The 27,043-nt window shown below is 54.4% G+C and overlaps 1 protein-coding gene across 2 annotated transcripts; it reads left to right on the top strand.

The window, feature by feature from the left end:
- PDGFRB (platelet derived growth factor receptor beta) lies at positions 1-27,043 on the top strand. Of its 2 annotated transcripts, XM_068205930.1 has the most exons (23): positions 1-590; positions 13,492-13,568; positions 14,581-14,877; positions 15,313-15,582; positions 15,860-15,987; positions 16,257-16,431; positions 17,008-17,200; positions 17,412-17,527; positions 18,063-18,189; positions 18,349-18,560; positions 19,198-19,292; positions 19,552-19,684; positions 20,095-20,199; positions 20,290-20,400; positions 20,758-20,911; positions 21,741-21,907; positions 22,148-22,266; positions 23,374-23,496; positions 24,905-25,016; positions 25,300-25,399; positions 25,512-25,617; positions 26,103-26,341; positions 26,849-27,043. In XM_068205930.1, exons 1-23 carry the CDS (start codon positions 16-18, stop codon positions 26,997-26,999), a joined length of 3,885 nt encoding a protein of 1,294 aa, XP_068062031.1. In that variant the 5' UTR covers positions 1-15; the 3' UTR covers positions 27,000-27,043. The 2 variants fall into 2 exon arrangements, with proteins under 2 accessions (XP_068062031.1, XP_068062032.1); XM_068205931.1 differs by lacking the exons at positions 1-590; positions 13,492-13,568 and adding an exon at positions 14,032-14,134.

The raw sequence follows: 27,043 nt of genomic DNA, 5'->3' as shown, positions 1-27,043 counted from the left end.
TTCTCCTCCTTTTAAATGTTTTTCTTCACCCATCACACTCGTCCGCCGGGCGTTAATCGCGAGTTCTGCTCCGCAAAGGGTCCCCACAGAGGGTGGAGGGAGGAAGTCGGAGGAGCTCCGCTCCTCATTGGCGAAGCAGCCTCCCCCCTTCTCCTCCTCCCGAGGTCTCTTTTATTTATACACGCACGCACACACGCGTGCACATCCCTCGGCCCCGGGGTTTGCTCCACACTCGGGTCCGAGGAGGCAGAACCCCCACCCAGCTGGGCTGGGGGCTGCACAGGGCACTGCTCAGATGCACTAGAGGAGCAGAGCAGGGGCTTGGCTGCAGCCCAGCCTTGGCACAGCTTTGCCTCTCCTTTTGATTTTATTTTTATTTTTTTTTCCCCTCCTCCCTTCCACTTCATTTCTTTCTTTCCCTCTCTTTCGCCTTTAAGTGGAAAAGCCTTGCCAGCTGGGGAAGGCTGGGAGGGCAGGGAGAGCCTCAGCAGGCAGCAGATAGAGAGTTTGGAGGAGGAGAGGAAGGAATTTCGGAGCCTTCCCGGTGGGACGTGCGGCGCAGGCACTCGGCTGGTGGGACCCTGCTCAAGGTAAGCTCTTGTGTCGCCCACCCGGGGGCTGACTGGCCGTCCTGCTCAGCTCTGGCTCTCCAGATGGGAAACGTCGTGTTGGAGCTGGTACAGTCCCGAAGGACCCTGTCCCTGAGCCAGCCCGGCTGCTCTGGAAGGGGCTTTGCTCCCCTCCAAGGGGTTGGCAGCCCGAAACGCCCACCAAGCTCTGGGGAGATGGTGTTTGGTGGAAAGCAGCTGAATTCTCTGGCATCCCATGGGAAAGAACATGGCATCAGCTCTCACCAGGTCCTGGGTGGGGACGGCTGAGAGGAGCAAGGGGATGCTGCGGCTGTAGGACAGGAAGCAGCGGGAGTAGGGCCCAGGTGATCTCTGCTTCTCTCTGGATCGGGGGCTTGCCCTGGCTCTGCAGGCTGGTGGCTGTGGGAGGGCTGGGGTGTGCAGGGGGAGGAGGCTGCTCGCCATGCCAGTGAGATATCCTTTAGAGTGTGAGTGCAGAGCAGTGTCACCCCTGTCACTGTCAGCCTGTCCAAACACACCCGTGGCCATCCCTAAATGCAGGTTGCTCCAAGGACCATGTCACCTCTGTCTGTGGCGATGGCAGGGCTCCTGTGCCTGTGGGCCATGGAGAGGGACATGTGCAAGCCCTGCCCAGGGTCTGTGCCTGGGAGTGCTGCGTACTGGAGAGGGCAGAGCTTGGTAAAACTCCGCTAGGCATGGATGTGGACAGCTACTCTGCTGGCCTGAAAGCACAAGAGCTGAGGGCCTCCAACAGGGCACAGCTGGTCTGGAGTGGGGCTCTGACAGCCCAAGGACAGGGGTGAGCATGACCTGCGGGGCTTTGGTGCTCACAGTGGGCTCAGAGTATCCAGCTCCTGCACTCACCTGCCAACTGGGAGTCATTCAAAACAGGATTTGTGGTGGAAAGGGATGTTGTGCTTCTCCATCCTGGTCCCAGAGCAAGTGGGGTTTATGCTAAATTTAGCATGGGGAAAATAGCTTAAAGTAGTTGGTCTGGTGTACGAACCCTGTGCTGGCAGAGGCTTGGCATTCCCAAATCTTTTCAGGTCTCCCATTAATGACAAGGATTAGCAATGTTGAGACCCAGTGTTTCCCAGGGGCCATTGAGGGGTGGCTGGGAGGGTCATTTCCCCCTCCACACACTGCAGGACAAGATGCTTGTTCCTCCCATGCACTTGGGGAAGGAGTGAGTTTCATGTGGTCACTGTGAGCCAGTGTCAAGGACGTGTCTCTGCCTGGTAGAGGACACAGGCCAGGCTGGCTTGGAGGGGGAGCTGCCAGGCAGCTGCCCTGGTTTGCAGCCCTGGCCAGGGTCTAACATGAGGCTTGGAGTCACTCCTTGACAGGGATGTCACCCAAGCTTGGGTGTGCTTTAGCTGCTGTGGCAGCCACCGATCCTGGGCAGTGTCCCTGAGCCCAGGAAACACCCCTAAATCAGTCGATGCATCAGGAGGGATCGGTGTTTTCGACAAGCACCAAGTCACAGCAACCCAATTGCAGCATGCACGGGGCTTTTCTCTCTTCCTAAAGCTGGCTGTCCGCTGTCCCTTCCTCCAGCGCAGGAGCATGGAGGGTCCTTATAGAAGGAGCAGTCCAGGATACAACAGCCACTCAACTCCCTGTCCCTGGATCACCTCCTACATCCCTGCCCAGCACTGGGAGTGTGGGGTTCACATGGTCAGTGCGCAGCAAGCATGGAAGCTGCACTACTGCAGTCTGGGAGAAGTTAGCCATGGCTTATTGTCCACAGTCCTGGGCATATCTTGTGGTGTGCTGCAGGGCTCTGGCCTGGGCTTGGCTCGGTGCAATCCCTGCATGATCCACCTGGGAGGTGGCTGAGCACACATCTACACCCTGGGGCGGCACGGAGCTGGGCAGGCAGCTGGTGTGCATGGGAGTGTGGGAAGATCCCAAGAGCTCCAGCAGAGTCCAGAACAAGCAGAGTGGCTGTAGAGGACACAAACCAGATTGCAGCGTGGTGCCAGGAAACCCAAGCTCTTCCTGCGGGATCTACTGGAAGATGCACGGCTGGAGGCAGCTCACAGAGGCAGGGGAGGGAGCAGGTGCTCCCCAGCAAGTGACACCAGGTGCTTCAGCAGGGATAGGCATGGAGTGGATGGGCTCAGGGACAGCAGTGAGGATGATGACAAGTCCAGAATAAGCTGCAAAGGACTGGGAGAGGGGTTGATGTGGCTGGTTGGTTACTGGGTGTTGTGGGAAGGTGACACACAGTCTCCATGCAGAGAAAAAGTCATCACAGAGAGAAAGAGTTTTTAGGGGAAATATCTGTAGGCTTAAAACAGAAGGCTGAGTTCCTTCAGCCTCACAAGTCTCAAAGCACATGTCAGGGAAAGCTCTGGCTGGGAAGACATGGGCACAGGACAATGACACCATGATCTCTTTCAGCCTCATTTTTGATGGGTCTATGACAGGATTTCCAAGGCACTCAGAACAACACTCTCAGGGAGAGGAGAGCACCGAGCCTGTCTGCAGGAGTAGAGCAAGACAGGATTGTTTCAGTGAACACCAGAGGAAAGCTGAGATGAAGAAATGCTCTCTAGCTGTGGGAGTGAAGCCATGCAAAAAGAGACCATGTTGGCTGGATGTGGCTTTGGCCAAATGTCCAGCTGCTGCCAGAGGCTCCAGGCAGGGGCTTCTCTGCCTGGTCCTAAAGGTTCCTTTGGCCTCGGTGTCTGATGGGAAGTGGGATGCGATTGCAATGCTGTCCTCAGTGTCAGGCTCCAGCAAAGCTCTTCCTGGGATGGAGTGGCAAAGGTCAGGGAGCAGAGGAGCCGTGCGGTGGCTGAATCCCGAATCCCGTGGGAGCACAGCCGCCGGCGCTGGCAACCAGGGCTGCCTTTGACCCAGAGCTGGAAGGAGCTGGGGACCATGTGGGCTTGGGGTTGGCTGGATGTATCCTATCCTGGCAAGGGAGGATTAGAGCTGAACACTTCGGGGAGTTTGTTTGTTTGTACTTCAAGCAAGGGAAAGAAATCCCCTGGAGGGGAGCTGCAGGGGGAGGGTATAGACTGGGTATTGTTTCCTGAGGGGCTGGAGCAGCTCCAGGAGGCTCCTTCCGCTCCACCAGGCAAATTGGACATAACAAGGCTTGTTTTAGGGGTCGGTGTTCCCCCTCCTTCTCTCCCCCATTGCTAATTAGGGTTCCCAAGCTAAGCTCACCTCTGTCCTGTTCTGCTGCCACTGAGACACCTCCTCCTGGAAGGGCAGCACGTTCCAGCACCACGGGGAACACAGAGCAGCCCCAGCTGTGACAGGGACACATACTGGGGATGCACAGAGGAGTGCTGGGATGGGTCATGTGCTGAGTAAGGTGGTCCCTGAGGCGCATTGTCCCCCAGTGTGGTAACAGGAGCTGTGCAGTGATGTACTGCCCCTCACACTCTGCTTTTCCAGTATCCCTGGGTGCACACCAGGCTGTGGCATATCCTGGTGTGTGTGTAACCTTCCCTGGCAGCCACAACCTGCAGAGCAAGAGGACCACGGTGTGTGGAGCCTGTGCAGGGAACAGGGAGCTCACAAAACTCCTACAGAAAGGCTGGTGCCAGGAGAGCCAGGGCAGTGCAATGTGTGGTGTTTGTCCTGCACCCATGGATGGACTGATCCTCTCCAGGCCATACCTGCAGGGGCATCTGCTTATCCACGCAGGAATTGACTCACACCCATCCTACACTCTTCATTGGGCTCAGTAAGAGCCAGTGTGTGATGGAGATGGTGGGAAGTTGTGGGGTGCAGGAGCTGGAGCAGGGAGGGGTTGGAGAATGCAGGGATATATCAGGGCACTGCACTGATTGCCAAAGCCTGGAAATCCACCAGCAAACAGATGGAGCACCTTCTCCCTGCTGTGGAACGTTGACAGGTCTCTACGGGCAGCACAGGGGTGATGCTCCTGAAGCAGCAGGACATGGGCAATCCTCCTCCTCAGCCCCATCCTGCCAGGCCCTCTGCCTTCCCTCTTCCGGCCCGGCTACCATGTGAAAGAGGCTGTGACTGAAATCTTAATGCTACCAAGACCCAGCAATTGGCACCAATTAAATTGCTACATTCATGTTTGAATTGCTTTAACTGGCGAGACACACTGTCTTATTTATACAAAAAAATATGTTTGCTTGTGGGTTTGTCTGAACCGCTGCCAGCAGAAAATACACCATTTCAAGCCCTGTGCTCTGCAAGCTCATTCTCCTCTTCCAAACTGGAAGTCACCTTGGTTTCAGCCTTTGCCAAGCAATGGTGGCAGAACAGAAAAACTGCTTTCCTCGGGGCTGGGTGCTGCAGGCACCACGAGAGGGGTCCCCTCCTTTCTCCCCACAGGCAGCTGCCAAGTTTCCTTCTCCAGCCTGGGAGCTGTTTGGGAGAATATGGTCTGATTCAGGAACAGGACTCAGTGCCCATTTAAAAGCTGCACTCAGGGGGAGGGCCGGGGGTGCTGGCAGCTGCTGGTGCCAAGTCCTGCCTCAGCTTCTCCTCTGGAGGTTCTGTCAGGTTTTGGGGCTGGGGCTGTCTGCAGAGCATGGGTGCAGAGGGGAGCTGATTTCTGATTTGTGACTGAGAGGAGAAGTTGTAAAGAAGCCTGCATGCAGGTTGGCAAGAATGGCTTATGCTGCCTGGGCAGAGCATGCAGGAGGAGATAATCCATCTCTGCAGTCCTGGTGCCAGGTGACACCATCCTGGTCTTCCTGCCCCACACATAAGCCTTTGCAGGAGGGGGCAGAATCCACTCACAGCACCAAGAGCTGCACCAGAAATTGCATTTTGCTCCCTCTCAGAAATCCAGAAGTAACAGGGCCAAACAAAAAAACCCTCTGAAAGCAGCCTCTGCCCTTCACACCCAGCACTGGCTGGCTCCATCCCTTCCCACCCTGGCCCCAGTGCCAGGCTCCGCTCCAGTCCCTGCAGATAGGCTAAGGGTGCCCTGACCGCAGAGATGGTGAGTGCCTAATCCCAGCCACGAGAGCCTAAAACCCCAGAACAAAGCAATTAAGCTTGGGTCCCTCCGAGGCAGCTGGGAGGAGCTGATGCCTCCACGGAGATTATCTCCTCCTCCGCAGATCTCAGGGAAATGCTCACAAGAGGATCAGGTTGCTCAGCCTTTGCTGCGATGTTGGACTGGTAAAACCACAACACTCTGCCTGCTCCTGGGGCTTTGCAAAGCCCCTACATCCTACTGGGACTTGGGCTGGTTCTTTTTCTCATCCTGCCTCGGTTGCCCTCCCTTGCAGCTTATTAGCGGTTAATTAGAGCCAGCTGGGACCTTTGGCTCCAGCCCTGGCCCCACCAGAGCAGCCACCCTGGATCGGTGGCTGTGAGCAGGTGATGAAGGTGCTGACTTGCTGGGGACTGTTCTCCTCCCTGTGCAGACACCAGCAGAGAGCTTCCCTTGAATCACCATGGGAAGGCAGACACGACTTTCTGGCAGCCATGGAACAAGAGTGAGGAAAGCCCTGAGGATGCCAGAACAAGGGATGAGAAGCCAAGATAGTCCTTGATCTTGGTTCCATGTCCCCTGCTTCCCTCATTTCTCTGCTCTGGTGGGGAGAAGCAGCAGGTAAGCAGATGGACTCTGCTCAAGGCAAACAACCCCCACCCAGTCTGACATGCCCAGGAGCTGGGACCCCTTAATGTGCCAGTTTGGGGGTGGAGGGATAGGAGAGCTGAGTCACTCAGCCAGCCCCAAGGCTTTGCTATCCAGTTGGAGGGGCCAAGGGGATGCAGGGAGATGTTTGGGTCCCTGCAGCCATGTTCATAATTGACATTGCTTACATGCTTGTGAAACAGCGTGGTATGTTCTCCCAAAAATGTCTTTGTTGTCATGGGTAATAGAGAAATTAGGGGACTGTCATGGATGGCCCTGGCTGGGCTGTGTTGGGTATTTTAAAGCATCCTATTGGAAAAGAGCACTGGGAAGGGCTGAAATGTTCCCAAGGGGCACATTTGTACCTCCCTGGGGCGTCATTGCACTACAAGGGGTGAGCCCTGAGTCTGCACAGGGCTGCTCTCACCACACCCGGTGAGAGCATCCCCAGACATGCACAATGCCAGATTTTGGGCTGTGCTCCAAAATGCTGCCCAGCCCAGCCTCCAGCACCACCCCAGACCAGTGCCAGCACCGCCATGGCCATGGCACACATTGTCTGCCCCAGGGAGACCAAGGTGGGCAGGATCTGACCTGGGTGAGAAGCAGGGGATGCAGCAAGGGACAGCTGGGCATTGCCTGGCACGTGGCAGCCATTCCTCCCAACACCCCCTCTCTCCTTCCCCAGGCCCAGGTGAACCCTGGTCCTCACCCAGGGTTTTCCCACAGTCCAGGCCAAGCTTGCAGGCTCCGGGGAGCAGCCCACAGGCTCCGGCCTTTCCTCCAAAAGCGGAAGCAGGGGAGCATGCGCAGCCGAAAGGGCCATGAATACCATCACTGGGGCTGGGGGATTATTTATAACACTGGCACCTCTCCAAACAGATGTTTCTTTTTATTCTGAACTTGCACTAAATGGGTCACTCGTTTCCTCTGTCTCCCATGGGCTTAAAACAGAGGGGGAAAGAGGAGGGGATATGGGTGAGAGTGCAGGGCTCGCCCTGGTCCCACGTCCCTCTGTGCTGGCTCCTCACAGCGACGTGTTGTGGAGAGCCCGTGGCCGGAGATTTGCTGGATTCTGTGGGTGGACATCGTGGTCCCCCCTCGCTCAGAGAGGGAGGATGGCCATGGTCAGACAGGGCTGTGTGGGGCTCGTCTCCCCACCCCATTCCTCATGTGGCTGACCCCAGTGCAGCTGAATCATGCTGCTGGGGCTCAATGTGGGCTTGTCATCCCGCCTGGCAGTCTCCCTCCCCTGCTTCAGGGTCACAATCCTCATTTTTAGCTTTCTGTTGGGTGCTGTCAAAGCCTGTGTCAGGGTGCCCTGGAGGAGGCTGGGTGTGCCACCTCGTGTGCTGACATCTGCTGCAGGATCCTCTTGACCACACAAGCACATTCTCCAGATGCACTGAGGCTGCGGACCAGAATCTGGGGTCCTGGGCAGGGGCTTTGGTCATGTCAGATCTGCTCCCTGATGCAGAGGTCAGCAGGAGAGCCGTCCCCTCCTGTGGGCACAGTGTCCCTGGGCTTGTCCCTCCGCTCATCCCCAGAGGTGGCATCTGCCCACGCTTCTCCTGTCTCCTAGAGAGCTCAGTGCAAGGGTGTGGCTTTAATCACATCTTCACAGCCAAGGAGCTCTCACAAAACCACTCAGAGGGTTTTGACATTAGTGACACTGCCTGTGCTTGCAAAACTTCACCTCTCCCAGACTGAAACACCCCCAGATCCAGCACAATGCCAACAGGTACCCAGGCTCTCAGCATCCCCAGTCTCAAAGTGTCCTTGGGGCCCTCTTGGCACTGGCATGTGGCCAGGTGAGGAGGGTTTTGCCCCCAGGTGTTCATCCTGGGGCAGGGATGGTCTGTAGGAAGCAGGGACTCCCCAGCCCTGCTGCTTCTCAGTCTGGTTTCAGATTTCCTACCTCTGTGTTTTATCAGCAGCCGTTTATGGGCCTTGGGATGACAAGTTCCCCATGTGTGTGCCCTGCCTAATTCTAGCCTTTTGCTGGGAAAAAGAAAAAGGGCTCTGAGATGATAATCTGGCCTGTGAGTAAACATGGTGTCATGGGAGCCAAGGGACCCCAGAGGAGAGATGTTGCAACTCTGGACAATTCCAGCCAAGGGAAAAAAAAAAAAAAAACCAAAAAAAACCACTCAGTTTTATTTAGATTAAAGGGTGGGAAAGAAGCAGTTGCAGAGGCCAGAGGGAGAGTGGCAGAGGAAAACAGGACAAGCAAAGGAGTTTCACTGCTGGACAAGCAAGGTTTGGATTTCAGGGGTCATAAGCCTTTGCTTGGGGAGCCTTTTGCCTTCAAAAGCGGGGGATGGTGTCCCCCTCCTCCTGCCAAGAATGCCTTTGCTCCCTGGCTGTGAGAGGTATTGATCATGGGATCCATAGAGGGATTTTTTTATTGCGTATGGGCACCCATGATCTCACTTAATGACTCAGATGTGATTAGACAGAGAAGAAATAAAGTATATTTGACTTCCTGCTAATTTGCACCAGATGTCCCTTGCCTGTTTGGCAGGACAGCGGGGCCATCAAGCATTGTGGGAGCGCCTGGAAGCACAGCCCTGCAAGAAAAGGGGCTAGAAATAGAAATCCAGAGAAAGGGAAAGGATTGGCAGCTGTGTGAGAGCTCCTTCCTGGTCAGACGAGATGGCCTCATGGGCAGGGCCAGCATCCAGCACCTCTGCCCAACACCACAGGAGCACAATGAGGGCAAGGAGAGCATGGCCACAGAGAAGAGCAACGTGGGCAATGGGTGCAGGAATTGCCCCTGGAAATACAAAACAGAATTTACAGAGAGGGGGGTGTGCACCCTGATTTCCAGCGAACAGTGCGTTCCCTTACTGGTGACGAATGGTCTGTAGGGAGCAGAGCTCCTGCCAGGGTGGCTGTCGGGGTGGCTGTGGCTGCTCTCCCACTCCCCAGCATGCTGAGCTGTCCCTTTCCCTGAGCACCAGCTCTGCAGGCTGCTTCTCAGCTCCCACAGCTCTGGGGGTGCTTGTGGGACCCCACACACACACTGGTTCTGCACAGGGCACTGGTTGTGGAGAGGCAAGAAACATGGTCTAGGTGTGCTGGGAAGTGGGCTGGGAGGACATCCTTGGTGTTCCTAACCCATTCTCTCCCATGGTTTATGAGGTTTACAGGGCTGGAAATGGCCCTGTCCCACATGATCCATGCCTGGAGCTGGGCAGTGCCATGCAGTGTCTGTGCCAGCAGTGGCTGCAGTGTGTGTTCTGCCAGGATGCTGGGAGACACGCAGGGAGCAAGTGCAGAGGGAAGGGGGCTCAGCGTATCGCCGGGCACACGGAGCAAAGTCAGAGGAAATTCTTGCCTTGTTACCCAAGAACAGTGAAGACTGAACCCACACAGCATATTTTGGGCATTAGCAAAGGCATTTTAGGCTTACTAGCATTCTTTAACAAGAGAGAGGTCTGGAGTGGGGGAACATTAATGAGTCAGTAAGGTCTGGTGATGCTTGAGCTGCTTAGCAAGGCACTCTGAGGTGCAAGGAGTAGTAGAGATGGCTCTCTAAATTAAGGTAGTACCATCCTCAGCAGAGGCTGGATACAGCTCCTCCTTGTATCCAAACTCCTGGGCGTTGCCCTGCTCCTGCTGCAGAAATTCCTGTCCAAGTTCATCAGCCACAGAGGCATCAGCGCCCGGCCGCTCGAGTGAGGGACTGAGCAAGGAGGCGGAGGAGAAAGCTCAGCTGTCATCAGATTTGGGATGCAGGAGAAAAGGGAGCAGGCTGCTCTGGAAAAGCTGTGTAGTCATGAGATGGGGAATCATGAGACTTGAATCCCGGTCCTGGCGTGGCGAGGCCCTGGCCATGGCCCTGGCCGTGCTGTTTGACTTCTGCTCTGGCCCTCTCTCTGTGTCCTGTCTGTGGGATCACGGAGCCCTGTGCTCAGTGCTGCAGCTGCTCTGGGATGTTGGGGTGACCCCTTTTCTTCCATCCCCCAGAAGCCCTCTACAAGAGCACAAGGCTAGAGATGCTCAAACAGGATTCCAGCGGTGCCTGACCTCAGCCAGCCCTGGGACACTCCTTTGCCAGCAGGGAAAGCCAGCAGCCCCAGGGTTGGCTCAGCTCTCCTCATCTCTGCTGCAAACTCCACTCTGCTCTGCCAGGCTGGTGTGATTACAGAGGGGAGATAAGGACAGGCAGTGTCTGTGTCACCAGTCAGGGACAGTTGCCTGTATCTGTGTCTTGTTTGGACTCCAAACCCTCCCAGACACTCTCGGTCCAGCAGTGCCTGGCTCTGGCCTCGCTGGGCGTAGCGTGGGGGCAAGCAGGGACAGTGCCAACTGTCGGGGACCAGCCTCCCCCACGGCACTTGGGCGAGCCCCAGTGTGGCCCCCGGGACCTGAGCCCTGCCGGGACCTGAGCCCCTGGGGAGCACAGCCACCCCACAGGCATGTGGGGCTGCATGTGGTGTGGGGCTGTGTCACCCAGCCAGCGCCGCTGCCCTGCGAGCCAGCCGACCTCCTGTCTCCTCTCCCGGCCAAATTCCTCCTTTAGAATAATAAACAGTGTGGCTCAAGAGAAAGGCTCCTTTCCCTGCCTGGCTAGGACTGGTTTGCCTTCACATCGAGGAGCTGGAGAGGGGCAGAGGGAAGGTCTGTACCGGTGCTGGCAGGGAGGGAAGGATGGTGAAGGGTGTAGCATGGGGATGGAGAGCTGGGACAGCACCTTGGTGGCTCTGCAAGGTGGGAGGTTGCCACGGAGCTTTAGGGCTGAGTGAAGGGTGCTGGACACGACATTGCTGCAGGAGCTCCCTGGCCTCCATGATTGTGCCTGGATGGGTGAAGGCAAAGGATCCCACGGCTTGAGCATACTCAGCTTGTGGGAAAGATGTAGGAGACTGAGGGGTCTGTGGCACCCTGCTAACCCATAGGGGTGAGAGGAGATCACCCAAGGCAGCTGAGCATCGTGTAGGTGCCTGTGTTTGGGTCCCTGGGTGGGATAACGTCTGGGTGCCTGCTTTTGTATCACTGAGTGGGATTGCTCCTCCTAGTCTGGCACTCATAGTGGCACTCACAGTTCCTGCTAAGAACAAAAGCTGGGATTGAAGAGAGAAACAAGTGCTCTCAAGGCTGGCGGTGAGCTGGGTGCATTTGCATCCCTTGTGAGATGCCTGTGCGCACCCACATGTGCAAGCACACGTGTCCCCGTGACAGGGTGGGACAGGCTTGTCCCTCTCCTCCCGCAGGACAGAGCTCAGCCAGCATCTCTGAGCATGCCTCTCGCCCCGGCCGGAGCAGACAAACAAGGGAGAGGTCACCACTCTTTGCGAGACGTTGCCACCCTCCCACTCTGCTTGGGAAGCATCTCCAAGAGAAATGCCTTTCTGCAAAACCAGCAGCTTTATTAAAAGCAGTTATGAACACGGCGCAGGCGGCCAGAGGCGGCAGGCGGGGGCTGCGGGGCTCTCGCTGCTCGCTGCAGCAGCACCCCTGCTAGCCCAGCAGCAGCACACGGCTCCCCGATCCGGCAGGGCAGGGTTTGCCCGTCGGTGATCCTGCAGAGATCACTGCTGCAGGCAGGGAGCTGTGTGTGTGGGCACGGGCAGCCGAGATGCCGCCTGCAGCAGGACTGACAGGGACAGCAGAAAAAAGCTGGGCGTGAGCTCGGGAGGATCTTAGCCGCTTCCAGGCAGGTATCTGGGGGGCTGGGGTGGTGAATACAGACCTGGCTTGTGCATGCAGGCAGGGAGGGGTCGAAGGAGAGGATCCCAGTTGTCCCTACAACCTTGAACATTGAATAATGGATGAATCACACACCTCTGTAAAGGAGAGTGGGGAAACGAAGGTGATTGTTCTCATGGCAGTGCCTTGGGGGGCAGAGATTAGATTGTCCGTCCTCCTCTCCTGCAGCTTGGTGCTCTGAGGTGGGTGCAGGGAGGTCACGTTCATTTTACAGCCTGAATTTCACCTCGGTCCTTTCATCCTACCCACCCCCATCTCTTGCCCTAAGTGCTCTTATCCCCTCTGGCAAACGAAGAGAGAGAAAGAGTTATAGAGGCTTTTTTTCGGGAGGAGGGAGACGGACGCTGCTGAATAAGCTGGAGACCTGGAAGGATTTGTGGTAGATCAGACTTCTGTTGAGCCAAAGCAAGAGAATAATAAAAACATCTGACAAGCGCACGTCATTTAAAAACCATTTCCTCCTTAACATCAAGCGGGCCGGGAGGCCGCTCCGGGGCCAGGAGGCAGCGGAGAGCTCAGTAAGAGACGGGGCCTGGGGCCGGGTCAGCAAGCCCAGATTGCCACTAGCCCTCCTTGAGCTTGGCAAGAGCTCCCCAGAGCGCTGCCAGCATCGCAGGGGGCTCCTCCCCGGGGTCTGCCTTGGGACGTGGCCCAGTGGCCGGGCAGGAGCTCAGCCCGGGCTGCAGCCTGGCTGAGCTGTGAGGCTCAGCTCCGTGCAGGAGCATCCCCGAGTTCCCCAGGGAACTCCTTTCCTCCAGACTTTGCCCAGACACAGAGGAAGCCTTTTCCCTTACTCTTCCTCTTGTCGATGTGCTCATTTTGCTTTTCAGAAATACTCGTTCCCACCCCTGCAGGCACCATGGGGAGGGGAACCTGTCACCCCAATACACAGGAGACAGACCCCTGCTCTTAGGGATCTCTGGCCTCGTCTCTTTTGGCTCCTGGTTTGCACTAGGGAGGGTTGAAAAAGTTCTGTAAAAATTATTTCTTGAGATATGTTGATTTGGAGGACTTTAAACAAAAAAAAAAAAAAAAAAAAAAACCCTCATGGATATTCTCTTAAATTTATGTATTTAAACATTAAATACAAGAAATTGATTTTTTGGTGAAGTTTCTTCAGGCTTGTTGTGATTTAACTCCAGCCAGCAACCAAGTGCCACGACAAGGCTTCTTTTATTTCATTGGAAGGAGCAAACAATGTGGGAGGGTTGGAGGGGGATCTGTTTTCTAGCAAGTTTTATCTCACTGTGACTGAGGGAAGAAAAACTAAGGAAAAAAGGCAAGTGGTAAAGCAGAGGGAGGGAGGGAGGAAGGCAGGGCTCTGCCAAGGGGGAGAGGCATTTCCAGCTGAGATGAGCAAAAGTTGACACAACTGCTGGAGCCTCCAGCAAAATCCCTGTTTACCAGTGGGAGAAGCCTTAGAAACTGCAGATCCAGCATGAGGGGGAGCACCACTCCCCCAGGAGGGAAAGGCTGAAAACTGGAGAGATGGAAGGTTTCTGAGGTGGAGAAGTGAGGCCAGGGGCCCCTGCCCAGGACAGCTGAGGGATCCCTCCTCTGCTGAGTGCTGTGCTTATACTGCTTTGCTCCTGACAGGACTCAGACACCCGGCCCAGAGCCCAGCATGCTGTGCCCCACTCTCAAGACGTGTCTCTGGCTCCTCATCCTCACTGGTGAGTGCTGTGGCCGGGCAGGGGGGTTCCTGGGGGGCTCCCTTTGGGGTGAGGGGGAGGAAAGGGGCAGTGCCATGGGGAAGGACTGGGGTGCACAGCATGCTCCAGGCACATCTATTCCTGCTAATGCCTCAGATCCATGGGCTGACTCAGTCCTGTGGTGGGGTGGATGTGAAGTGCCCTCCTGCTTCATGGTGGGAGGAGGAGACCTTTCCACAGGCAGCAGTGCCAGGTGTGCTCAGAGCTTCCTTAGCAGACACCTGAGAACCCACATTAGCTGGACACCCCACAGCAGGAGGGATTTGGTCAGATCCCATATATCCAACAACCCCCCCACAGCAAGGCACCAGGGCTCCTGGCTGCACCTGGGCTGTTCACAGCATTACTGCAAGTCCCTGGAGCTGTCCCCAGCTGTCCTGCCCACCTGTGGGGACTCCAGAGGGGAGTGTGTCACAGCCCCATTGGGACATCTGGGCAAATGGGGGAGCAAGGAAGCTGGGAGAGACATGGAGAACCATTCAGGAAGACCTTTCCTGCTCTATTGCTTCCAAAGGATTTCCTGCAAGGTTTTGCTTTCATTCCTTTTTCACTTTCTTGTGAACTGTCATTGTTTCAGCCTCATCTCTGTCCTGTCTGACACTGTCTGTGTGGATAGGCAGCCAGAAGTGCAAAGAATTGCCTCCTATCCTCCTTGGGGGTTCTCCACCCAATATTTGCTGTAGACATCATGGGCTGCATTGAACACTGCTAAATGCTGTGATGTCTGATTTGCTCTCCAGTAAGGGTTGTAGGAGGTACAGGAGATGAAGAGTGACCCACCAAGGTCTGGACTGGCAGGACATTTTTGAGGAGACCATGGGTTTGTCAGTGGTGATTACACTAGGGAAGGCAAACCCAGGAAAGTTATTTTTCAGTGTAAAGGCTGACACCACAAAGCAAACACATTGCCATGAGGTGTGCCATGTGTGATTTCAGAGGAATTAGATTTGGTCTCATGTCACCCCTCTCTCAGGTCTGCTGGATGAGACATTTGGGGACAGCAGGCCACACATCGAACCCAGAGACACTGAGCTGGTCCTCAGCCTCCACAGCACCTTCTCCCTCCTGTGCTACGGGGACAGAGAGCTGGTCTGGGAACGGGAGGGGCAGCCCCTCGCTGCCTCGCTGGAGCACAGGGACGGTGTCTTTGTCAGCAATCTCACCCTCAGGAATGTGACAGGCCATCACACCGGGGAGTACACATGCACCTACAGCCCTGAGCAGGCTCCAGAGCCAGCAGAGAGGAGAGCCCTCTACATCTACGTTCCAGGTAGGGGACAGCATGTCCTTGCCTATGAGTTTCCATGGGGTTTAGCAACCAGGAAAGAAAGGGCTTTGACTTACTGTTCTGTCTCCAAGCACCTGGAATCCCCAAATCCCTTCTCCAATAGCAGGTGAGCCCTCATGGTAGGTGTCCCTGGCTGTGGCTTGTCTCTGGTGTGCCAGCTCCTGGAGAGTGTGGTGTGCTGGGACAAGTGGTGAGGGAGCAGTGGTGCTCGGTGGTGCTGGGTCTCTTTCACCCTCCCAGGAGACATTTGACAAGCACACGACATGCAGCTCTACTTTCCCAAGGGAAGGATGGGAAGAAGCATCACACTACCGCGGAGTCAGGGCCCTGTGGTGGAGTGTTCCTGGAGAAGCACAAAGCAGCCCTGGTTCAGCTTCCAAGCAGCGTTCTCTAACCAATGTTCCCTCTCTCCCACAGATCCCTCCCTGGTTTTCCTCCCCGCGGTCACCTCTGAAGAGATCTTCATCTTCATCACGGGCTACACAGAGGCTGTCATCCCATGCCGTGTGACCAACCCACAGATGCAGGTCACCCTCTATGAGAAGAAGGTGGAGAACCCCATTCCAGCTACATATGATCCACAACAGGGATTTAAAGGCTTCTTTGAGGATAAAACCTATTTCTGCCGGACGTTTGTGGATGACCAGGAGGTGGATTCAGACACTTTCTACGTGTACAGGATCCAGGGTGAGCTGACATTGTCTTAGCACACATGTGCACCTGCTGTGGCTGTTTCTTCAGGCCGGTGGCAGAAGGCACCAAAGCTCTCTCCCTGTCTCCTCAGTGATGATCAATTTGGCGGCTGTATTTAATCCTGTTTCCATTAGAGAATGGGTTTTGCCTACAAGTCAGCTCCATCCCTCAGGGAAAACAGTTTCCAGTTGACCAGTCCACCCAGGCTAAATGGACTGGGTGCCCATTTACCCCTTCATAATTCAATTCCTCTCTTCCACCTCTCCCACAGTGTCATCTGTGAACGTCTCCATCAGCGCAGTGCAGACCATGGTGCGCCAGGGAGAAAACATCACCGTCATGTGCACCGTGAGCGGCAATGAGCTGGTCAACTTCAACTGGGATTATCCCCGCAAGCAAGTGAGTGCTCCACACCCACAGGCTCTGGGCAGCAGCTCCAGCCTTCACCCAGATGTGCCATGGCACTCACTCCTCAATATCCCATGGCAGAAGTTATGGGATGCTGGTGCCACACAGGGAGGTTCGATGGGGATATGCTTGGATTAAGACTGTCTGTCTCAGGGGTCTCTGATGTGTGTGTTCCTTGTCCTGTGGAAGCCAGACTGTGAGCCCAGTGGCAGAACATGGTTTTGGCTCCTCATACCACGTCTCCTGTCCCCATTTTGCAGGCAGGGAAGGCTGTGGAGCCAGTGACTGACTTCCTGCCTGGATCCATTCATGAGATCCGCTCCATCCTCATCATCCAGAATGCAGAGCTGGAGGACAGTGGGACCTATGTCTGCAATGTGTCCGAGGGCTACCATGAGAAAACGGACCGGAAGAACATCACTGTCCAAGTGATCGGTGCGTTGCTCCCCACACGCCCAAAGCCAGCAAACCATGTGGGCGTTCCGGCAGGATGTCCTAGAGTGACCCCCTCTCCTCTCTCACACCCTCCAGCTTTCTCCTCTCCTCACTTCTGTTCTAAGTAACCATGACAATGAGCCAAACCTCACCCCATGTCACCCCTGCCCACTTCTTGGCTTCAAAACATCCCCAATTTACCTTCATGGCTTTTGTGACCCTTTCAGACTCTTGAGGGTATCAGTAAGAGCTCCTCTGTACTGTGCAGTGCCAAGGTGATATGAAGACATGTTGTCTTCCATCTGCATCTGACCTCATGTAGTTTGAGGGAAACTGCCCCATCTCCTTTATCTCCATAAGATAACAGCCACATGTTTCTGCCCTCTGAGCTCCTCTGCTCCAGTGTGGCTCTGCAGCCACACTCCCCTCAGACACAAGCCTGAGGTCTTGAGGGATGGATCTGGAACTGCCCCACCACTTCTGGGTGTTCAGAGTTTTGTTCCAGATCCGTGTTTATCCAAAGGGCCAGGGAGGGGGTTGTTCCCCTCTCTGACTACCCTCTTCCTCTTGCCTCAGAGCGTGGCTTTGTGCACTTCCACACCCACCTGCCCAGCATGGTCTATGCCGAGGTCCACAAGAGCCACACTATCCAGGTGGAAGTGGAGGCTTATCCCCAACCCAGCATTGTGTGGCTGAAGAACAATAAGACACTGACCATGGAGAGCAGCAGTGAGTTCACCATCACCAGCAGGAACCTGTCAGAAACCAGGTACGGGCCCATCATTCCTCACCAGGGTGCAGAGAGAGGGTAATTCACAAAGGAATCTCCAAATTGCTGGTTGGGCACAGTTGGTGATTGAGTAGTTTTCTGTGAGTGGATTTTGAGCACTCCTCAGGTGGGTGGGAGCTGGTTGCTCCCAAGCATTATCAGTCCCCAGGTACCTTCCCACAGCCATCATTCTGTGACTGCGTCTCCCCAGGTACCAGACAGCTCTGGTGCTGGTGCGGGTGAAGCAGGAAGAAGGAGGAGTTTACACCATTCGAGCTTCCAATGAGGATGATGAGCAGGAGCTCTCCTTCCATCTGCAGATAAATGGTGAGGATGGGCATGCATACACATGGCTGAGGAGAGCAGGAGCAGCCTCAAGGGGTGGCACCATGCTTTGTTGCAGAACCCTCAGAATGAAGGCCTTACTCAACTATGGCCACAGCTTGAGAGTGGTCTTGCTTAAAGAAAGAGCATTCAAGCAAGAAACAGACTTGGGTGAAATATCCCACACTTGGCCTGAGAGCAAGGGGGACAGGGAGGCAGCACAGACACCATCAGCTTGGCCCAAGGTAGTAGATGTAGAGATGATTGTACAGTTGTGATGTCCTGGACTTTCCCCCATGCTCACCCTGCTCTCCCAGTCAAGCTGCATGGGGGCAGATCTCTGCCATAACCCCCTCAAACCTTACTGGTTTTGCTGTTCCCTTTCAAAAATAAAACACAATGGATGTGATGAGTCCTACGTCATCCCTAGGCTGTGGCAGGGATACAGTAGATTCACATTCCCCAGAGGAATCATGTTCCCCTTCCATCCTGCAGTCAGAAAGGAAGATTAATTCCCATCACTGTCTTTTGGTTTCAGTGCCAGCTAAAGTGGTGGATCTCAAGGAGAACGGCAGTGCCAGCAGTGGGGAGCAGACTGTAACATGCTCTGCTGAAGGCATGCCCCAGCCAGAGATCAGCTGGTCGACTTGCAGCGACATCAAATGGTGAGTGGAGGGATGGAGGCCATGAGAACAGCTGGACTTTTATTTATTAGAATAACAGGCTGCTATTTAATTGCATCCTGCTGGCACACTTGCCTGGGCATCCCATGGTGGCGCGTGGTCCCTGCTGCCTCTCAGGTGCCTTTATCCTCTCTGGACTAGGTGCAGCACCAAGGGAGAGCCCACCCGGCTGCTGGGGAACGAGTCGGCTGAGATCGGCGTGCAGACCAACGCCTCGTACCACGCAGAGCGGCAGCTGTACCGCGTCAACAGCACCCTGCAGCTGCACAGGGTGCACGAGCCACTGCTCCTCAGGTGCACCGTGCACAACTTCCTGGGCACCAACTCCCAGGACATCACTCTGGTCCCACACGGTGAGGGCTGAGACAAGTTTTGAGCCAGTAGTGGAGAGATAGACCTTTCTGTGTCGCCAGCCTGGAAACCTGGATGCTTCTGCCCCAAATGAAGCTTCCTTTGGGTTGAACAGAAAAGATTTTTCCAGTTGGAGTGTGGAGCCTTTATGTCCAATGGCCATGGATATGCTCTTCCTACTACTGGCAGGGTCATCTCTCCGGGGAGGCAAGATAAGAGTGCCTGAGCAGGTCCCCAGTGTCTTGTTGTTAGCCCACAGGTCACTAGATGGTGCCACGGACTTGAACATCCATGTGCTGAACATCCCAAATATGAGGAAGGATGGTCTCAGCCCAGGCCCAAGGCTGACAGCTCTTCCCCAAGCAAAACAGCTCCTCTAAATCTTTTCACCCTCCTGTGGCCAAACCTCTCCTGAGGCAGAAACCAGTAACAACGCATCACCCCATATCCCTGGGGGGCTGCAAGTGCTGGGAAAGTGTGCCCAGGAGGAGACTGTCCCTACCCAGAGAACAGCTCAGGGTCAATGTCTGGGGGAGGAGTGTGCAGGGACCTCTCTGCACTGCTCTCACCTCCTTTCCCTGGGTGCTCAGGCCATGCAGGGGTGGAGGAGTCTGACTGCTGTCCCTGTTATCTTTGTAGCCTTGCCGTTCAAGGTGGTCATCATTTCTGTCATCCTGGCCTTGCTGGTCCTCACTGTGATCTCCCTGATCATCCTGATCGTGCTGTGGCAGAAGGTAAAAGAGGAGAGTGCTCCCAGGCTGACACAGTGGTACCCCAGGGTTAGGGTGGCTGGGCCTGATGATGTCCCAGCTGCATCAGGATCTATGGGCCTCCATCAGTTCCTGCATGCCCCTGGCATCTCTGGGGTAGATGGGGAATGAGACAATGGCTGTAGGGACCAAAGGCTCCCTAACAAAGTTCAGACACATCTCCCACGCCCTCTCTGACTCCCAGCCTCTCAGATGTCTCTTTTCCCTCTGCTCCCTTTTCCAGAAACCTCGTTATGAAATCCGCTGGAAGGTGATTGAGTCAGTCAGCTCTGATGGGCACGAGTACATCTATGTGGATCCCATGCAGCTCCCTTATGACTCCACCTGGGAGGTGCCCAGGGACAAGCTGGTGTTAGGTAAAGGCTCTGCAGGCCCCACTGATGGATTCCTGAGGTCCTGGCTTTTTGGGGGTGATAAGTTTTGGGTTGAGATCTCCAAAAGAGACCAACCCAAAATAGACACCAAGATCCCTGGAGATACAATGTGGTCCTAGAACAGGGGGATCATCTACAACCATGGTGGGAGGCCAGCTGCCCCCTTTGGCATTAAGCACCATATTATTCCTGGCTATTCCACCTTGTAGCTGGCAGTTCTGGAAACCAGCCCCAGCCCTAAACAACATAGCTCATGGCCATGTCCATGCCCACTAGAATGACTGCAGCAAGGCTGGTGGGGTTTCAGACAAGCAACTTGTATTTTCCAGGCTCCTCTCCTCACCTCTCCCCTAGAACGTTGCCAACTTTGCCTCCTGGCTGTTTCTTTGCAGGACGCACTCTCGGCTCCGGTGCCTTTGGTCGTGTGGTGGAGGCAACAGCCCATGGCCTGAGCCATTCACGGTCCACCATGAAAGTGGCAGTCAAAATGCTCAAGTGTGAGTTCTGCCCCCTTCCCCACCCTAAGGCCAATCAGTGCCACACTCTCCCCTCCTTGCCCTGCTGCTCACACTGGCTCTCCCCAACAGCCACAGCCCGCAGCAGTGAGAAGCAAGCCCTCATGTCCGAGCTGAAGATCATGAGCCACCTGGGACCTCACCTCAACATCGTCAACTTGCTGGGGGCCTGCACCAAAGGAGGTAGATGAGCCCTGAGCACCCTGTCTCTGCTTCCCTGGGCTGTGCTTAGGAAGACAACTGTGCTTAGATAGAGTAATTCCTGTTTTCTGGTTCCAAATGATTCAACCTTCTCCTAAGAAAGCCGTGTGGGACTCTGAACACCTTTCTTCCATTCTGATTGAAACTGGGAAGGCCCAGTTAACCCCACCTCCCTCCACAAACACAAATTTCAAATGCCAAAAAATGCTCAGTACCAGAAAGGTGGCTTTTCCCTTTGGCCCTGCCTAGACATCCTGTAGTCTGGTAATATCCTTGTGCAATGAAATTCACGGCCACGGTGGCCAAGGCAGGGCTGATGCAGGTGTTCTGTCCCACCAGGGCCCATCTACATCATCACCGAGTACTGCCGCTACGGGGACCTGGTGGATTACCTGCACCGCAACAAGCACACCTTCCTGCAGTCGTACGGGGAGAAGGCACGGCGAGAGGCAGAGCTCTACGGGAACACCCCCAAGGAGGACCATGTGCACAGGTACAGGAAAGCAGCTCTCTCCTCCTCCTTGGTGCCTGCCCCATCCTAGCCCCATTAGGGAGGGAGGCTGGTATTCCCGGGAAGGATCCTATATTTCTCCAGAGCAGTGAAATAAACACTGGCCCAGCACTGGGACACAGCTGGTTCCTCTGTTACTTTGTTAGACCAGCCCATGTGCCAACCAGTGACCTCCAAGGAGCTCCTGACAGCGAGGAGTTAGCAAACTGGAGCCTGAGTTTGCTAGCACACATGCCACCTGCTCCATGCCAGTAGGGAATATTTCCTGGCATCATTAACTTTATTTGCATAACCATAGCCATGCACTGAGTACAGAGACATGGGGTTTTCCAGCATGTCTTAACCACTGGAGATCTCAGCTCTGCATTTCCAGGGCAGGTTGAGTTGCTACCGAGCCTAAGGGAGAAGTGCTACAAGGAGGGCAATTGCACAAGAGGTGTCACAAGGAAAGGGAAATGGTCCTTTATCTGGTTGCCAGCTGTAAGGGATGCAGGCACAGCAGCACAGAGAAATGTTCCCCTGGAAAGTTAGAGAGCAGCATTTCCTTCCAGCACACCAAAATAATAGTAAAATAGAGCAGTGTTACAGCTCCCCCTGCCCTTTCTGCCTGAAGGCAGCTGAGATCTTCCTTAGCACTATGCCATTTGCACACCACTTCATCCATGATGCAGGGCTTCTTTCCCAGCTGTGTGGGACATTTCATTGCTGGAGGTGAGGGTTTGGGAATTTCAGACTCACAAATCATTGCCCCCAGCCCTCATGTCTCCTCCTCTCCTCTGGACCTGAACAGCCTCTTTGCTTCCCCCCACAGCCACCTCTCCATGTCTGTCGAGAGTGATGGGGGCTACATGGACATGAGCAAGGACGACTCCCTGGACTATGTGCCCATGTCTGACATGAAGGGTGAAGTCAAGTATGCTGACATCGAATCCTCTAACTATGGCACCCCCTATGAGCTGGACAGCTACTCCCCCTCAGGTAACAGCTTGGCCACAGTGGGAGGGAGAGGTACTTGTGCTTTGGGTGCTGGATGCCTTTGCTTGCAAAGGTCACTTTTGGGACTTGTCCAGAAGCAGTGGTAGATGTCCTCACAGTGACAGCTCCCAGATGTGTCCCTTTGTTGCTGGAGGCAGAGCATTCTCCAGTGTGTCCTTCCACTCCTGGGAGGCTCACCAGTGTGCTGGGTAACACCAACATCAATCTCTGCTTACCCTCCAGCTCCTGAAAGGACCGACCGGGTGACACTGATAAATGAGTCTCCACTCCTCAGCTACATGGACTTGGTGGGCTTCAGCTTCCAGGTGGCCAATGGGATGGAGTTCCTGGCTTCCAAAAATGTACGTATGCTGGCTGGTCTGTGGAGTCTGTAGTGGTGGTGGCCAGCAGTGTGTTTTCTGCTATGTCCTGTGGCCAGCTTCCTCCCACTGTCCCTCTGTCTGTGCCAAACTCCTTGTGGGATAAGTGGCTGTGCAATTGAAGAGCTGCTGACCACTTCCCTTTGGAAACACAGTCCTGGAGATCAGCATGACTATATTTGCATGTGACAGCTAACCCTGGCTCACACTGAGCTTCAGACCTCAAATTCCCTGACTCTGTGCTCCTCCTGAGCCGTGTTCAGCACAGCTGTGGCATTATATCATCCCTTTTTACTGGGATGACCAAACAGCGTACAGGGAGCTAAAGCACAAGGCACTCTGCAGCAAACAACTACTCTTCCTAGACACCCTTATTGCACTGCGTGCTCTGAGCACCCCAGGACTCATCAGAAGTGCTTATTTAGTGGAAATTAAGCCACCATGGAGGACTAGGCTCTGGGATTTCCTAAGGTCTGGCTTAGCCCAGGGCAGGCAGTAATACAGCTGGATTGTGTGAAGCATCACACAGGGCAGAGCTAACAGAAGGCGACAATGGCATCAATGCAGAGAGAAATTCCTGGATCTGTGCCCCCAGCCAGATGGTCTCATCCCTAAAAATGCATGGTCAGTACTCCCACAGTAAATGTCAGGGCTGCTCATATGGAAAACATCCAATGTGTTGGCAAACTAGGAGATACAAGCCAAGCTGGTGTAACTCTGATGTCTTCAGGCTGCTGGGTTGTATTGTCCAAACAGAGATGGAGACACCCCCCCCTTCCAGCCCACCAGGTCCCTTTGCTGGGTCCAGCCCTGGCAATCTCCTCTCTGCTGGGTTCTTCAGGTTCCCCCTGCTGGGTCTGCATGGCTGATACTGTCATGGAGGAAGCAGTCCAGGCAAACAGCAAAAATGTGCTAGCTCTGCTAGTGATCGAGCCATGATTGTCCCTAGAGGTGAGGGAGACACCTGAAATGACGTGAGGTGACTCCTGTCCCTGCAGCCCCAGGAGTGGGCTGGTGCTGGAGCTGGGCTGTGTTCTCAGGCTGTGTGAATGCCCCTCACAGTGACAGTGCTCTGTCTCCCCGCTGCAGTGTGTGCACCGTGACCTGGCTGCCAGGAATGTCCTCATCTGTGAGGGGAAGCTGGTGAAGATCTGTGACTTTGGCCTGGCGAGGGACATCATGAGGGATTCCAACTATATCTCCAAAGGCAGTGTGAGTACCAGGAGCCTTGCAAGCTCCTTCTTCCCAGGGCTCTGGGCCTGGCACCCCCCACATAGTTCCCCTGTGAGCCACCTGTCCATCTGTGTGCCCAGAGGTGGTGACAGGGCAGGACTCCCAGGAGATGATGTCAACAGCCAACCATCCATCACTTTGTTTGCTCTGCACACTGGCAAGTAGTAGAATTGCTGCCCACATCTCCTGGCTCTTTACAGAAGAACCTGAAGTAGCAAAACTCAGGACTGTCCCCTGTACACTGTCCTGACCACGGCAGCAGTGCTGCATCCTGCCAGCACTAAGTGTGGTCTTGAGCTTGAGGCAGGAGGAGGGCAAGGTTAGGCAGTTTGGTAGGGCTATAATGACTCACTGACCACTCTGGGAAGAGATTCACAGCATTCTGCTCTAACCACTAGACCACAAGTTAAGAAGAAGTGTCTTCTTGCAAGCAGCTACTTTCCAGAGAGATGTCTCCAATCTTTCAATGCAGGAGAGGATAAGGCTGTAATTGAGCTTTGCCAGAAAGCATTTCCCTGTGATTTGAACAACAACCTGTCCACTCCAGCCGTGAGGCATTTGTGAATCTCCAATTCTAAGCAAAGGAGACCGTGTAATTCCCAGAGAGTCTGAGGCTGAGAATGGAGACAGTTGCCTTAAACCCCAATCTTTATCTAATCTGCAAAGTTCTCTCATGCTTTCTCCCATGTGCTGTCAAACAGGTACTCAGAGCTTGGTCACGGGGACCCTCCCCCAAAGGGGTTGGGGTTTTCAGTCCAGCCTTGACATAGCTGATTTCCTGTCCAAAATGGGAAATGAAACTGAGCCCCTTTGCAATCCTTCCTGGAGATTATTTTGGTATATTCATTGTGCAAGCAAATCCCAGGAGCAGCAGCCAGTGCTGCCTACAAGCTGGCCAAGTGAGGCTTTCTTTTTTTATTACTCTGCAGGAGTAAGAACAGAAAATAAGCTGGATATATCCTTTGGTTCTTTTCTGGTCATCTCTTAGCCTCCTCCTGCCTGGTCTCAGGTCTCCAAAGTCAGATAGGCCTGGACTTTCTTCAGGAGTCTTTGGTCAGGCTGTGCAAGTCAGTGGCCTCCTCAAGAGTGAGGGAGCAGAGAACACACACTGTGACATGTGTGCATTCATCATGGCAGGCTGTGATGGAAATGAATACAGCACATCCATCCTTTCCTCTTGCCTGCTGGGTCTGTTCTGCACAAAGAAAGAGGCAACTGGTCCCTCCCAGAACCAACTGACAACAGATGTCAACAGACGTGTTGGACTCACAGGCAGATCTGAAGGGTCTTCTTTGCTTGTAATTTGGGTGTCAGGCTCTTATCTGTTGAAAAAAGTGCTGTGGATACAGCTGACTCTCTTCCTGTTTCATTTTTGATTCTCTCTTAGACCTTCTTGCCTCTTAAGTGGATGGCTCCAGAGAGCATCTTCAACAACCTCTACACTACCCTGAGTGATGTGTGGTCTTTTGGGATTCTTCTTTGGGAGATATTCACTCTAGGTGAGTGTCCTGGAGGTCATGGTGGTGTCTGTAGTTCTGATAACACGTTAGCAGGATGCCTTCAATAACCATAAAAATGCATTTCTAACCTGCAAGTCCCTACTTTACCAGTCAGAGTAGCACTTCATTCCCTGTCTCCTTCTTCCCCATGCTCACATTGCATTTGGAAGTGAAATGAAACAAGAAAGGTAAATAAATAAGAAAACCTTACTGTGAAATGCATGTTGGCTGGAGGGTGGCAGGCAATCCTGCAGCCTAATTCCTGCTTTCTCTTTACCCCCAGGAGGGACTCCATACCCTGAGCTGCCTATGAATGAGCAGTTCTACAACGCCATCAAACGTGGCTATCGGATGTCCAAACCCACCCATGCCTCTGATGAGATGTAAGTGCTGTCAACATGTGTTTGCCCTGGATGTGCTCTACACGCTAGGTAGAAGCATTTCTACCTGTTTTCTTCACCTGCTAACTCAGTGCTCTCCCTTCCCTCTTGGCAGCTACAACATCATGCAGAAGTGCTGGGAGGAGAAGTTTGAGATCAGGCCATCCTTCTCACAGCTGGTGGTGCTTATGGGAAACCTCCTGGTGGATTGCTACAGGAAGGTATGTCCAAAGGACCCTGTGCTGGAGGGACACAAGAGAGTCAGTGCCTTGGGGAGGCCTCTCAGTCAGGCTTTGGAGACCAGTGTTTAGTGCTGCACTACCAGAGGATTTTGCTGTGACCAAGGCTGCAGTAGTTGGAGCAGCCAGTGAAGGTGGTTTGGGCATCCCAGGGACATTGCTAAGATAACTGCATTGCCAGACAGGCAGCTGGTAACTCAGCAACTGCGGAAATCAGAACTGGCAGGGATCAAAACCCTGCCTCCAACCGTGTAATATTTTGGAGCTGTGAAGTTGTGCCACTGATCTCTCCCTTAGGAAAGGTTCATGGCCTATCTTTGTTAGAGTAAGGGCAGCTGAACCCAGCTAGAAGATGCCAGCCCCTCTAGGAAAACCCTGGCAGGCAGGAAAAGGAAACACAGCACAAGTGCATTCTCCCCACTCACAAGATCTTTCCCTTTCTTTGGTCACCTGCCCTGTGAGAGCAGAGGTACCAGCAGGTGGATGAAGAGTTCATGAAGAGTGACCACCCCGCTGTTGTCCGCACAAGACCCACAATTCCTGTGCTGAACAACACCCGCCTTGCTGCCAGCTCCCCCACCAGCAACATCCTCTACACAGCCGTGCACCAGAACGGGGGCGAGAACGATTATATCATCCCTCTTCCCGACCCCAAACCTGAGGCAAACTGTGACCTCCCTCAGGAGGCCTCCATCAGCCGGGCCAGGTAAAAACATTGCTTCTGAGTGTTGTCCTTTCCCCCAGCTGTCCAAATCTGAAACAGACACCTCAAGAGAAAATGGGGATGCTCTGTTGAGGCACAGACTGGGGGTGGATATACTGGGAGAGAAGGAGGGCAGTGTCACCCTGTCTGAGGTGCTGTGACCTGCATGAGCCCAGAAGGATGGAGATGAACCAGAGGAGCTGGGACATGAGCTAAGATAGAGCACAATGTCACATCCCTGCACATCAGCCAGCACAGCTGAGGACAAGCAATCCAACTCACAGGGAGGAGAGCATGCAGGGAACCACGTTCTGTAGAACCCAACCAGCCATGTGTTGTGTTTGAAGGCTGAATAGACCCACCTGATATGGTCTGTTCCATTAGGGGAAGCTACTCAGATAGAGTGGGGCTGCTGGGAGCTCAAAACACTTCTCAGTTTCTGGGAATCCTCTCCCACCAAGAGACCTGGGACAAGACACTCATTTCTCTCTCCCTCTTGTCTCCCTTCAGCTCTATGCTGAACGAGGCCAACACATCATCTACTATATCCTGTGACAGCCCTCTGGGCCTCCAGCAGGACGAGGAGCAGGAATCTGACCCACAACCAGGCTGCCAGGAGCCAACCACAGGACACCAAGAGGTGGAGGAGAGTTTCCTGTAGTCAGAGCTGGGCTGACTTTGCATCTCCTTATGGAGAGGCCAGCT

The sequence above is a fragment of the Anomalospiza imberbis genome, chromosome 15 (assembly GCF_031753505.1).
Source record: "Anomalospiza imberbis isolate Cuckoo-Finch-1a 21T00152 chromosome 15, ASM3175350v1, whole genome shotgun sequence".
Classification (NCBI taxonomy): Eukaryota; Metazoa; Chordata; class Aves; order Passeriformes; family Viduidae; genus Anomalospiza; species Anomalospiza imberbis.
Note: the sequence above shows the minus strand (reverse complement) of the source record. Positions and strands in the feature narration are given on the sequence as shown.

Bases quoted from the DNA above. Each gene is read 5' to 3' on its own strand.
- PDGFRB (XM_068205930.1), top strand. From the start codon at position 16: ATGTTTTTCTTCACCCATCACACTCGTCCGCCGGGCGTTAATCGCGAG. The intron at 19,293-19,551 runs GTAAAAGAGGAG...TCCCTTTTCCAG, and splicing joins TGATCGTGCTGTGGCAGAAG to AAACCTCGTTATGAAATCCG. The intron at 20,401-20,757 runs GTAGATGAGCCC...CTGTCCCACCAG, and splicing joins GGGGGCCTGCACCAAAGGAG to GGCCCATCTACATCATCACC.